This window comes from Nematostella vectensis, chromosome 8 (assembly GCF_932526225.1).
Source record: "Nematostella vectensis chromosome 8, jaNemVect1.1, whole genome shotgun sequence".
Taxonomy (NCBI): Eukaryota; Metazoa; Cnidaria; class Anthozoa; order Actiniaria; family Edwardsiidae; genus Nematostella; species Nematostella vectensis.
In genome coordinates, this window is record NC_064041.1 from 8086220 (window position 1) to 8099320 (window position 13101).

A 13101-nucleotide genomic window follows, 5' to 3' on the forward strand; every position below is an offset into this window, starting at 1 on the left:
TCAAAGGGGATAGTGTTTAGCTTCTTCCTATCTTTAGGGGTCACATTTCTAGACAGAACGGACAATATGGTTTGATTCCAGAGCTGCATGTAAGTCCGTAGTTCATAGTAAATTTACCAACTGTAAAATTCGTCGTTTGCATGTATTTCCACTTGCACGGTATCTGAAATTAATCTAAATTCTAACAATAAATTAGGAAGCAAGACGCCTTTTTTGTTTTTTCTTCACATTTATTCGGTGGATAAGATTTTATCCGACCTCTATCATCCGGATAACTTTAACAACCGCTGGATAACTTTAATTCGGGCTTTGTGCAACCGAATCACGCCACTCGGATACGTTTTATGCGCTGGATAAGGATTTAACCGGTGGATAAGACTTATCCAAGCTTTGTGCAACCGGCCCCTGGACGTCTCCCATCCCCCAGATCGCCAATCTTTTTCGAACCCTCCCTCGCAGGCAGAAGAAGTCTTATTAAAGACGAAAATTTGGCAGAGTCGAATTCCAGTTTTTGGTGTATTGTATTCATTCTTGTGGTTCACGCACACCACTATTTGGGCTGTTTGTATTTATTCAGTTTTTCTTGGGGTAAACAAATCTACCCGAGCGCCTTTGCGGGCGTAGTCGCCATGGCGAACGCTGGCGAATGTCTATTTTGTGAAAACTCAATGACGAATACAAGAAAGCAACGGCTTTCCGAGATTGCTTTTTTCCGCTGCTTTTACAGTTTCTCAACAAATTACGACTATGGATAATCTTTTTGCACCAAAGGTAAGGCCGAAAGAGATAGAAATGGAAGGAGAGAACTTGAAAACCAGGAGGAAATTGACAAATGTACACTAGAATTACGGATTTATTTTCAGTTTACTGCAGAGCTTTGCTTGGCGATTCTGTCGCCGAAAGATAGAAGTCTCTACCAATCAACATTCAACTACCTTCTTGAACAATGTTGTACTCCAATCGAGGTCAAGAGTCATGGGGAAGCACTCATCCACTCGAGAAATGCAAAGTTCGCAATTATAATCATGCCAGACGAAGATGTTGATCTTATAAAGAAACTCAAGTAAGCAGATTGTATTTTGTTACTGTGTCTGTTGTCCTCAAATTGAATTAAAATGCATTAAAAATGATGTGTATAGGGCTCCAGATGGTCTGAATAACCAAACTTCAGTTGTTGTCATTTCTTCAGAAGACAAAGTTACAGGTAATTAAGTGTAATTAGATATGAGCAATTGAATTGAAATTTGTAATATCTCAGCGGGTTTGTAATTATAAAGGAAAACAAAGTGTTAAATTTTTAAGATGTCATGATTTCTGGGGGGTCTAAATTTTATTATTACATTTTTCGGAGGGAGGGGCGGTAAAAATTTCAATCTTGGATTTATTAAAAAAAACACCGCCTCCCCCCCCCCCTTCAAATTTCCCATTGATCCATATTCTGCAATCTCCACTCTTGGGCCATAAATCAATTAAAAATTTCTGACATACATAAGTTCTTATATATACCATGCAGTTGGTCCAAAAGTGGTATATATTATTCTTAAATATTTTAAAGCCTCTCATCAAGAGATGTTGGACAACAAGTTGGTGCAACAGGTGGTTCAAATGACCTCTGACTCCTGCAAATTCCAGAGTGATCTACTAGCTGCTGTGAAGCAACAGCTTTGGGTGGATAGACATGCAGGTAAAAGACAAACACACTAAACACAGGTGCTGGTGGTATAATACTGAACTCACTTTCCAAGGTGTATTCTAGCCTTTGGTGCATTATTGGATTCTTCTGATAAATAGAAAATCACACTTTAAAACAGACATTGGATTCTTAGCATAATTGACTTCATATCTTATACTATTTTGGCATCAAAAATACTCCTCCCATATTTTTTCAGTCATGGAGCTTGCAGATCACTAGTGATATCTGCAGGTCTTGCCTGTTCTGTCTTAATTGGAGATAATATTTATTCCAGATAATAACATGTGCACTCTAAATACAACAAGCCCTGAAACTCAGCCTCATGGAAACAACCATTATCAGATGCCAGTCCTACCAGAAATCCCAGGTGTCATCAGTCTTCCCCGCCAGCCAGGGTTTCTGCCAGGGTACATGCAAGGTCCTACAGGACAGTTTCCAATCATGCCACTACAGCCATATACACTTTATCCACCAATGCCTGTCTCCTACCCGAACCTGCCGCAGAGCCATATGCAGCCCACCTTTACCCCACAGTACATGATGCCTAGAGTGGTGAGCTTTAGAAACCAACATGATGAGGCTTTTCTCAGCCTTCTTGGTCAAAGTTCACGCATTAAACCTGATCCCTCTCAAGGCCAAGCAAAAACAGGAACCACAACCGGAAGCACTATTGATGACTCAAACAGCCCCATGAAGAATAAAGACCCTGCTAGCACGAAGCCTCTCCCGGCCATTAAGAAGTTTCTAGAAGCCCTGGGTCCTGTAGAGACTGAAAAAATAGCAGAAAAAGACCTGAAAGAACAAGAGAACAAGGAAACTAAGGAAAAAAGGTAAGAGGGAGGTTGAATGGGGGAGGGGGGGAGTCAAGTAGGAGGATGGACAGGAAGGAGTTGGAAAAACTCTAAAGGAGGAGAGGGACTTGCCATGAAGAATGAATGAAAGGGGTGGGTGAAGTGCAAGGTGGGGATGGATAAGATAGGCACAGTGATTGGGATAAGTTTGCAGCTTGGTAAATATAGCACCAAATCAAGTAAAAAGTGTTCATTTGGCCAGCTTCTGTTTTTTAGCTAGTGAAATGACAGCTGGTGGTTAAGAACAACACTGGATGGGATTTTGAAAAAATCGAAATTGAGTAAGGGTAGGGAAGGGCTAGGAGGTAGAGAGATGAGGTAAGGTTAAGGAATGGGTTAAGTTATAGAGATCAGGTGAAGGGATGGGCTAGGTTATGGGGGTATGGGTTAATATGGTAAAGGTTGACTAGCAGGGGGAGAGATGAGGTAAGGTGGTAAAGGGTGGACTAGCAGGGGAGAGATGGGTTAATGTGGTAAAGGTCGACTAGCAGGGGAGAGATGGGTTAATGTGGTAAAGGTTGACTAGCAGGGGTAGAGATGAGGTAATGTGGTAAAGGGTGGACTAGCTGGGGTAGAGATGAGGTAATGTGGTAAAGGTAGACTAGCAGGGGGAGAAATGAGGTAAGGTGGTGAAAGGTGGACTAGCAGGGGAAGAAATGAGGTAAGGTGGTGAAGGGTGGACTAGCAGGGAAGAGATGTGGTAAAGTGGTAAATGGTGGACCAGCAGATAAAGAGATAGGGTAATCTGGTCAAGGGTTGACTAGCAGGGGGGGATAAGGTAAGGTGGTAAAGGGTGGACTAGCAGGGGTAGATATGGAGTAATGTGGTGAAGGGTGGACTAGCAGGGGGGGAGGAGAGGTAAGGTGGTGAATGGTGGACTAGCAGGGTAAAATGGGGTAAGTTGGTAAAGGATGGACTAGCAAGGGACAGCTGGGGTAAGCTGGTAAAGGGTGGACTAGCAGGGGGAGAGATGGGGTAAAGTGGTAAAGGGTAGGCTAGCAGGGGTAGAGATGGGGTAAGGTGGTAAAGGATGGACTAGCAGGGGGAGAGATGGGGTAAAGTGGTAAAGGGTGGGCTAGCAGGGGTAGAGATGGGGAAAACTGGTAAAGGGTGGACTAGCAGGGGAGAGATGGGGTAGTGTGGTAAAGGGTTGACTAGCAGGGTGGAGATTGAGTAAAGTGGTAAAGGGTGGGCTAGCAGGGGTAGAGATGGGGTAAGGTGGTAAAGTTTGGACTAGCAGGGAAAAGATGGAGTAATTTGGTGAAGGGTGGACTAGCAGGGGAGAGATGAGGTAAGGTGGTGAAGGGAGGACTAGCAGGGAAGAGATGGGGTAAGGTGGTAAAGGATGGACTAGCAAGGGACAGCTGGGGTAAGCTGGTAAAGGGTGGATTAGCAGGGGTAGAGATGGGGTAAAGTGGTAAAGGGTGGACTAGCAGGGGAGAGATGGGGTAGTGTGGTAAAGGGTTGACTAGCAGGGTGGAGATTGAGTAAAGTGGTAACGGGTGGGCTAGCAGGGGTAGAGATGGGGTAAGGTGGTAAAGTTTGTACTAGCAGGGAAAAGATGGAGTAATTTGGTGAAGGGTGGACTAGCAGGGGAGAGATGAGGTAAGGTGGTGAAGGGTGGACTAGCAGGGAAGAGATGGGGTAAGGTGGTAAAGGATGGACTAGCAAGGGACAGCTGGGGTAAGTTGGTAAAGTGTGGACTAGCAGGGGTAGAGATGGGGTAAAGTGTTAAAGGGTGGGCTAGCAGGGAAGAGATGGGGTAGTGTGGTAAAGGGTGGACTAGCAGGGTGGAGATCGGGTAAAGTGGTAAAGGGTGGGCTAGCAGGGTAGAGATGGGGTAAGGTGGTAAAGGATGGACTAGCAAGGGACAGCTGGGGTAAGTTGGTAAAGGGTGGACTAGCAGGGGTAGAGATGGGGTAAGGTGGTAAAGGGTGGACTAGCAGGGAAGAGATGGGGTAGTGTGGTAAAGGGTGGACTAGCAGGGTGGAGATCGTATAAAGTGGTAAAGGGTGGGCTAGCAGGCTAGAGATGGAGTAAGGTGGTAAAGGGTGGACTAACAGTGAAGAGATGGGATAGTGTGGCAAAGGGTGGACTAGCAGGGTGGAGATCGGGTAAAGTGGTAAAGGGTGGGCTAGCAGGGGTAGATATGGGGTAAGGTGGTAAAGGGTGGACTAGCAGGGAAAAGATGGAGTAATTTGGCGAAGGGTGGACTAGCAGGGGAGAGATGAGGTAAGGTGGTGAAGGGTGAACTAGCGGGGTAAAGATGGGGTAAGGTGGTAAACGATGGACTAGCAAGGGACAGCTGGGGTTAGTTGGTAAAATGTGGAATAGCAAAGGGAGAGATGGGTTGAGATGGTAAAGGGTGGCCTAGTAGGGGGAGAGATGGGGTAAAATGGTAAAGGGTAGGCTAGCAGGGGTAGAGATGGGGTAATGTGGTGAAAGGTGGACTAGCAGGGGAGAGAAGAGGTAAGGTGGTAAAGGATGGACTAGCAGGGGTATAGGTGGGGTAAGGTGGTAAAGGGTGGGCTAGCAGGGGTAGAGATAGGGTAAGGTGGTAAAGGGTGGACTAGCAGGGGTAGAGATAGGGTAGTGTTTAAGGGTGGACTAGCAGGGGAGAGATGGGGTAGTGTGGTAAAGGGTGGACTAGCATGGGAGAGATGGGGTAAGGTGGTGAAGGGTTGACTAGCAGGGGAGAGATGGGGTAGTGTGGTAAAGGGTGGACTAGCAGGGGAGAGATGGGGTAGTGTGGTAAAGGGTGGACTAGCATGGGAGAGATGGGGTAAGGTGGTAAAGGGTGGACTAGCAGGAGGAGAGATGGTGTAAGGTGGTAAAGGGTGGACTAGCAGGGAGAGATGGGGTAAGGTGGTAAAGGGTGGACTAGCAGGGGAGAGATGGGGTAATGTGGTAAAGGGTGGACTAGCTGGGGTAGAGATGAGGTAATGTGGTAAAGGTAGACTAGTAGGGGGAGAAATGAGGTAAGGTGGTGAAGGGTGGACTAGCAGGGGAAGAAATGAGGTAAGGTGGTGAAGGGTGGACTAGCAGGGAAGAGATGTGGTAAAGTGGTAAATGGTGGACCAGCAGATAAAGAGATAGGGTAATCTGGTCAAGGGTTGACTAGCAGGGGGTAGATGAGGTAGGGTGGTAAAGGGTGGACTAGCAGGGGTAGATATGGGGTAAGGTGGTAAAGGGTGGACTAGCAGGGGAGAGATGGGGTAGTGTGGTAAAGGGTGGACTAGCATGGGAGAGATGGGGTAAGGTGGTAAAGGGTGGACTAGCAGGAGGAGAGACGGTGTAAGGTGGTAAAGGGTGGACTAGCAGGGAGAGATGGGGTAAGGTGGTAAAGGGTGGACTAGCAGGGAGAGATGGGGTAAGGTGGTATAGGGTGGACTTGCAGGGGACAGCTAGGGTGATGTAGTAAAGGATGGGCTAGCAGGGGTAGAGATGGGGTAAGGTGGTAAAGGGTGGGCAGCAGGGGTAGAGATGGGTAGTGTGGTAAAGGGTGGACTAGCAGAGGAGAGATGGGGTAGTGTAGTAAAGGGTGGACTAGCAGGGGAGAGATGGGGTAAGGTGGTGAAGGGTGGACTAGCAGGGGAGAGATGGGGTAAGATAGTAAAGGGTGGACTAGCAGTAGTACCGTAAGTAATGATGTATCCATATAACTTATGTTATTCATTTGGATAGCGAATCCGATGAGCCACCCGCCAAGAGACTGAGAGGGAACACACCCCTGAAGGACAACACTGAAAAATCTAGCCTTCAATCACCTAATGAAACCGCTAAAGGTGATGTAGAGCATGAGGGTGAGAAGTATCCGCTACCCGTTTCTCAGGGCCTTCCCTATTTTGTCTCACTTGACAAAGAGATGGAGCGTATGGCCTTTGACCCTGCAGTGAAGCCATCTGATCGGCACAATGCAAAAGAAAGGCACCGAAGGTATGTTTAGATACCATCTTTCGCATCTCTCTGGTCTCTGCGAACCTAGGCTTAAACGAAAACGATACGTAAGACAGTGAAAGTTTTGCTATTTTTGACAACCTGCGTCTCGTTTGGCTTCTCGTTTGAGTTGCGTCGAGTTTGAACATATTACAATTTTGAACGCAAGTTTACCCATTTACTTGGGCCTCGTTTGACCACCAAATGGACTGATCAGCCAATCAAAAACGTTTGCCCGACAGACGTAATGCTTATAATAGTATAATTAATAAAATAGTATATGATATTTTATTTTTAAGTAGCTTGGGGCTCTTGTTGATAGTAGGAGCTAAAGCCTGATCAAACGAAGATAACAGTTATTGAGAGGTCCACTCTGAGGAGCTCTCTCAGGGTTGCGATCAAAAGGTCTTTGAGAATTGGTGACAATAGTTACCTTTTCTTCAAAATAGTTGAGTTCAGGTTTCATCATTGAATTGATAATTACATGTTGAATTTCACTTTTTGAAGACGTTATGTAACTGCCCTGAAGAAGGACTCAATATAGTCCGAAACGTTGGCAAAATTTCCCTTCTGGTTTTGTCCTTCATTTTATTAAGCTTTACTTTTTTTGAAAATGCTGTTCGAAATACCCTCATTAGCTCTCATTCACGCGATCAAACGGTGACAACTCTCATCAACTCATCAAATTTGAACATGTTCTAAGTGAATGAGAGTGCGTGTGAGTGCGTGTGAGTGCACGGTCAAACGGACACGGGAGCTGGAACTCTCATCAACTCATCTCCGTTTGATGGAGGCTTTATTCTCAAGCTAGAAGATAGGACTATTCTGAGTGATATGAAATAAAGGTTACTATTCTAATCTGCTATAGGGTACGCATCACAAAGGCAGCAGATTTCTTTCGAGACTCTGTACCCTGCATGAATGCCAACATGGATAAAGCCACAGTATTCCACCTGACTGTTTATTACCTGACATATATCCGCAACTCGCTGCAACAAGAGGATCCAAGTCTTCTGAGTAACCTGCACAAGGTAAGGTTATCACGAGCAATCATTTAGATCGTGTTTACAGATGAGTGCAATTTCTAGATCCCTAATATGTTTATTATATAATAAGCTTATTTTTTGTTTGTTTGAATAAATCCAATATGTTGTCGACCGATGTGTTCTGGCTTTGCTATAAAAGTCATTGTGACACGATGATTGAGGTAAAGGCCAGATAGTTTGTTCATTATCTCTATCATCGCTTCGTAATGGCTACTTTTACAGTCGACTAGATTCTCTGTATACAACCTTTATCCACAAACAATAGTTTCTTGGTTGAAGTCAACAAGAATATGTTTGCTAAACACATATTTAAAAATATGTTTCTGAAACGTGCTCAATTCAAAGACCTCTGTTACTCGTTTGAAGTCTTCTTTCAAGGCGCGATATTTATATCTAGCGATGGAATCCGAATGGAGAACGCCAAAATACAATCTGATCCTGATGAAAAAGTCACCTTGTTTTGTCGGGAGGCAATGGCGTCTTGCTTGAACAACCGTGCTTCCCTATCTTGCAATCAGGAGGTCGAGACAAAAAGGCGCTTGGTCAGCAGTTATAAAGTGATTACCTAACTTATCATGCACATAATACAGCGTTCTCTTTCTTTTGGCTCGAAAAAATATTTGGTGGTAGGGACCTTGTGGCCGAGAAGCTCTGATTATGCTAACTTGTAGCTTGTTGTTCCTTTATAGTCTTATCGCCAAGAATGGGAGAAGTATTTCAACATGCAGCAAATGCTGGACGAGCCCTGTATGTGAGAAAATCAAGCCCATCAACCAAGGCCTATAGACAAAGCGAGACATACATTAGCGGATGACAGAGAATCTACGACGGCGCACACGTTGAAATTATCCGCGTGATAAAAGAGAAACGTGGTTTTGCGTGCTCAAATCTTGTGTGTGCGCCGTCGAAGACTCAACCCCGTCTACTTTTATGGAGAGTCTACCCGCCCGTCCCATCTCAGCAGTTAATATTTTATACTTAAACAACCTCTGTCAGTCGCCATTTTGTCATCCTAGCAAAGTACAAAGTGTGAAAAAGCATCCATTTCCATCGGCTGATTTGGGGAAGCCAATGAGATATTTATGATTGAATTTGGTTAATAAAGTATTAAACTCTGCTTTTAGAGGGTTGCTCCGAGGTTTTAGCACATTATGTGCCTTCCAATATGAAATGACGACAATATCAAAGGTGTGGCTGACACAAGGGCTCTCTTAAAAGACGGGGTTCAAAACTACAATAAATTCACGAGATCTTTGGAAGACATGTCTAGAATATTTACCTCAACAAACTATTGTGACGTAGATAAAGCAAGGAACGAAGCCCTTTAAAGGTCAAATTAACCAATGTCAAGAAGCCTATGAACAATGTAAGCTTTTTTTACCAACACACCAGTCATATCTAGATGTATCATGTGAAAAAAAGGACATTTTAGTATAATTCATTGCCGTCGAATTCACAGCAAATTCGCCAATATAAATAATTCTAAGATTATTTCGTCGAAATTATTATTATTTTAATTAATACGTCCATCAGACCTCTTCTGGCGTGGGGTAGATGGATTTTTTGTATTATATAAGCATTACTGGCGAGCTGGCCCGGCAATGATTTAGTTGCCATACTACCCATGTACATGTGTATTGTTATCTCATCATCCTATCGAATTGTTACGTTTATTTATTTATTTATTCATTCATTTATTGTTTCTTTTGTTTTATTTATTATTTATTTATTATCAACCGTAGTATGTGCATGGGTAGTTGGTACGCTGCCCCTCATTGCCGGATTAGCTCGCTAGTGGCAATTATTGTATTTAAAGGTTAAAGGTTAAAGTACATTGTACAAAACGCTCACACACGTCACGACCCATGGAGACTGAATCGCAAGCTATAAGCTTTATATTGTTTACAATGTGTCTTTACCAATTTGCGTTTACATTAAGATATCCTGCAAAACAGGATCAGACATATGCAGATTCATTTGGTTTAGTTCTGATTACTGGGGGATTAGCTCAAACAGTAGAGCGCCCGCTTACCACCCGGGAGGTACCAATGCCGTACCAAAAGGGTATTAGAGTTTGATTTTCAACCACCTCAGAAGACAGGTCTTCTCAATCAAATCGACATGAATTTATCTTGGAAATATTCTGCTGATAAACAAGAATACACTGGTGGTACAGTGCTAGAATTCTCGCCTGCCACGCAGGAAGCGTGGCTGGAACACATCAAATGCAAATGTCAGTACCTATATTTTCTATTAAACTCCTGTGTCGTGTACTTAAATCGGTAAACTGTAAATTGAAAGCATAGCTTTAACACAAGAAACAAAACTGAATTTCCTTCCCAAGGCTTCTATAGTCAGCAGAGTGGCGCAGTGGAAGCATGCTGGGGCCATAATCAAAAAGAGAAACAAAACAGTAGCAATTGTATTTGAGCCAATAAAGATTGTGTTTGTACAAAATTTCAAAACTACTCGCGCAAAATTATAGACTCTCTTGCATGTTTGATTGTTTTCAATGTGTCTTTATGATTTTGCGTTTGTATTTAAATATCCTGGAAAACAGTTCAGAATCAGCCATATGCAGCTTCATGTGGTTTAGTTCTGATTATTGGGGGATTAGCTCAAATGGTAGAGCGCTCGCTCAGCATGCGGGAGGTTCTGGGATCGATACCCGGATTCTCCAGATTTTTTGGCTTGGTGAAGAGAAAGCCATTTTTTTAGCCAGTTTCAACTAAGTTAGAGTGCAAATAATGCCTATTGGAATAATAAAAAGCGTTTTAGAATTTTATTTTCAACGACCTCAGAAGACAGGTCTTATCAATCAAATCGACACGAATTTATTTTGTACTGTATCTGGAAATATTCTGCTGCTAAACAGGAAGTCACTGGTGGTTCAGTGGTAGAATTCTCGCCTGCCACGCGGGCGGTCCGGGTTCTATTCCCTGCCAGTGCAATGTTTATTTTGTTTTTGGCTGGAAAACATCAAATGCAAATGTCAGTAACTATATTTTCTATTAAACTCTTGTGTTGTGTACTTAAATCGGTAAACTGTAAATTAAAAGCATACCTTTAACGCAAGAAACAAAACCGAATTTCCTTCCCAAGGCTTCTATGGTTAGCAGAGTGGCGCAGTGGAAGCGTGCTGGGCCCATAACCCAGAGGTCCGAGGATCGAAACCTTGCTCTGCTAGAGGTGTGTCATTTTTTTTGTCGCTGATATCAAGAAGAGAAACAAAACATTAGCAATTGTATTCGAGCCAATAAAGATTGTGTTTGTACAAAATTTCAAAACTACTCGCGCAAAATTATAGACTCTCTTGCATGTTTGATTGTTTTCAATGTGTCTTTATGATTTTGCGTTTGTATTTAAATATCCTGGAAAACAGTTCAGAATCAGCCATATGCAGCTTCATGTGGTTTAGTTCTGTTACTGGGGGATTAGCTCAAATGGTAGAGCGCCCTTTTAGCATGCAGGAGGTACTGGGATCGTTACCCGGATTCTACAGATTTTTTGGCTTGGTGAAGAGAAAGCCATTTTTTTTGCCAATTTCGACAGAGTTAGCGTGCAAATAATGCCTATTGGAATAATAAAAAGCGTTTTAGAATTTGATTTTCAACGACCTCAGAAGACAGGTCTTATCAATCAAATCGACACGAATTTATTTTGTACTGTACCTTGAAATATTCTGCTGCTAAACAGGAAGGCACTGGTGGTTTAGCGGTAGAATTCACGCCTGCTACGCGAGAGGCCCGTGTTCGATTCCCGGCCAGTGCAAAGTTTATATTATTTTTGGCTGGAAAACATCAAATGCAAATGTCAGTACCTATATTTTCTATTAAACTCCTGTGTTGTGTACTTAAATCGGTAAACTGCAAATTAAAATCATAGCTTTAACACAAGAAACAAAACCGAATTTCCTCACCAAGGCTTCAATCGTTAGCAGAGTGGCGCAGTGAAAGCGTGCTGGGCCCATAACCCAGAGGTCCGAGGATCGAAACCTTGCTCTGCTAGAGGTGCGTCATTTTTTTGTCGCTGATATCAAGAAGAGAAACAAAACATTAGCAATTGTATTCGAGCCAATAAAGATTGTGTTTGTACAAAATTTCAAAACTACTCGCGCAAAATTATAGAGACTCTCTTGCAAGCTAAAAACTTTGTTTGATTGTTTTCAATGTGTCTTTATGATTTTGCGTTTGTATTTAAATATCCTGGAAAGCAGTTCAGAATCAGCCATATGCAGCTTCATGTGCTTTAGTTCTGATTACTGGGGGATTAGCTCAAATGGTAGAGCGCCCGCTTAGCATGCGGGAGGTACCGGGATCGATACCCGGATTCTCCAGATTTTTTTGCTTGGTAAAGAGAAATCCATTTTTTAGGCAATTTCGACTAAGTTAGAGTGCAAATAATGCCTATTGGAATAATAAAAAGTGTTTTAGAATTTGATTTTCAACCACCTCAGAAGACAGGTCTTATCAATCAAATCGACACGAATTTATTTTGTACTGTATCTGGAAATATTCTGCTGCTAAACAGGAAGGCACTGGTGGTTCAGTGGTAGAATTCTCGCCTGCTACGCGGGAAGCCCGGGTTTGATTCCCGGCCAGTGCAATGTTTTTATTTTGTTTTTGGCTGGAAAACATCAAATGCAAATGTCAGTACCTATATTTTCTATGAAACTCCTGTGTTGTGTACTTAAATCGGTAAACTGCAAATTAAAAGCATAGCTTTAACACAAGAAACAAAACCGATTTTCCTTCCAAAGGCTTCAATGGTTAGCAGAGTGGCGCAGTGGAAGCGTGCTGGGCCCATAACCCAGAGGTCCGAGGATCGAAACCTTGCTCTGCTAGAGGTGCGTCATTTTTTGGCGCTGATATCAAGAAGATTTACAAACATTAGCAATTGTATTCGAGCCAAAAAAGATTGTGTTTGTACAAAATTTCAAAACTACTCGCGCAAAATTATAGAGACTCTCTTGCAAGTTAAAAACTTTGTTTGATTGTTTTCAATGTGTCTTTATGATTTTGCGTTTGTATTTAAATATCCTGGAAAACAGTTCAGAACAGCCATATGCAGCTTCATGTGGTTTAGTTCTGATTACTGGGGGATTAGCTCAAATGGTAGAGCGCCCGCTTAGCATGCGGGAGGTACCGGGATCGATACCCGGATTCTCCAGATTTTTTCGCTTCGTAAAGAGAAATCCATTTTTTAGGCAATTTCGACTAAGTTAGAGTGCAAATAATGCCTATTGGAATAATAAAAAGCGTTTTAGAATTTGATTTTCAACCACCTCAGAAGACAGGTCTTATCAATCAAATCGACACGAATTTATTTTGTACTGTATCTGGAAATATTCTGCTGCTAAACAGGAAGGCACTGGTGGTTCAGTGGTAGAATTCTCGCCTGCCACGCGGGAGGCCCGGGTTCGATTCCCAGCCAGTGCAATGTTTATTTTGTTTTTGGCTGGAAAACATCAAATGCAAATGTCAGTACCTATATTTTCTTTAAAACTCCTGTGTTGTGTACTTAAATCGGTAAACTGCAAATTAAAATCATAGCTTTAACACAAGAAACAAAACCG

The 13101-nt window shown here is 42.9% G+C and overlaps 1 protein-coding gene and 5 non-coding genes across 6 annotated transcripts; all 6 read left to right on the top strand.

The window, feature by feature from the left end:
- Positions 1-120: 120 nt before the first annotated feature.
- LOC5500266 lies at positions 121-9492 on the top strand. The gene is made up of 8 exons (XM_048731251.1): positions 121-771; positions 864-1063; positions 1140-1204; positions 1556-1684; positions 1968-2523; positions 6229-6480; positions 7349-7511; positions 8216-9492. The coding sequence occupies exons 1-8, from the start codon at positions 748-750 to the stop codon at positions 8279-8281; spliced, it is 1455 nt and encodes a 484-aa protein (XP_048587208.1). The 5' UTR covers positions 121-747; the 3' UTR covers positions 8282-9492.
- Positions 9493-11226: 1734 nt separating this feature from the next.
- Trnas-gcu lies at positions 11227-11297 on the top strand. Its single transcript has one exon. It is a non-coding gene; the product is annotated as a tRNA-Ser (tRNA).
- Positions 11298-11789: 492 nt separating this feature from the next.
- Trnaa-agc lies at positions 11790-11862 on the top strand. Its single transcript has one exon. It is a non-coding gene; the product is annotated as a tRNA-Ala (tRNA).
- A 198-nt stretch (positions 11863-12060) lies between these two features.
- On the top strand, positions 12061-12131 carry Trnas-gcu. The gene has a single exon. It is a non-coding gene; the product is annotated as a tRNA-Ser (tRNA).
- A 491-nt stretch (positions 12132-12622) lies between these two features.
- Positions 12623-12695, top strand: Trnaa-agc. The gene has a single exon. It is a non-coding gene; the product is annotated as a tRNA-Ala (tRNA).
- A 198-nt stretch (positions 12696-12893) lies between these two features.
- Positions 12894-12964, top strand: Trnas-gcu. Its single transcript has one exon. It is a non-coding gene; the product is annotated as a tRNA-Gly (tRNA).
- Positions 12965-13101: the final 137 nt, after the last annotated feature.

Bases quoted from the DNA above. Each gene is read 5' to 3' on its own strand.
- LOC5500266 (XM_048731251.1), top strand. From the start codon at position 748: ATGGATAATCTTTTTGCACCAAAG. The intron at 1,205-1,555 runs GTAATTAAGTGT...AATATTTTAAAG, and splicing joins TTCAGAAGACAAAGTTACAG to CCTCTCATCAAGAGATGTTG. The intron at 1,685-1,967 runs GTAAAAGACAAA...TATTTATTCCAG, and splicing joins TTGGGTGGATAGACATGCAG to ATAATAACATGTGCACTCTA.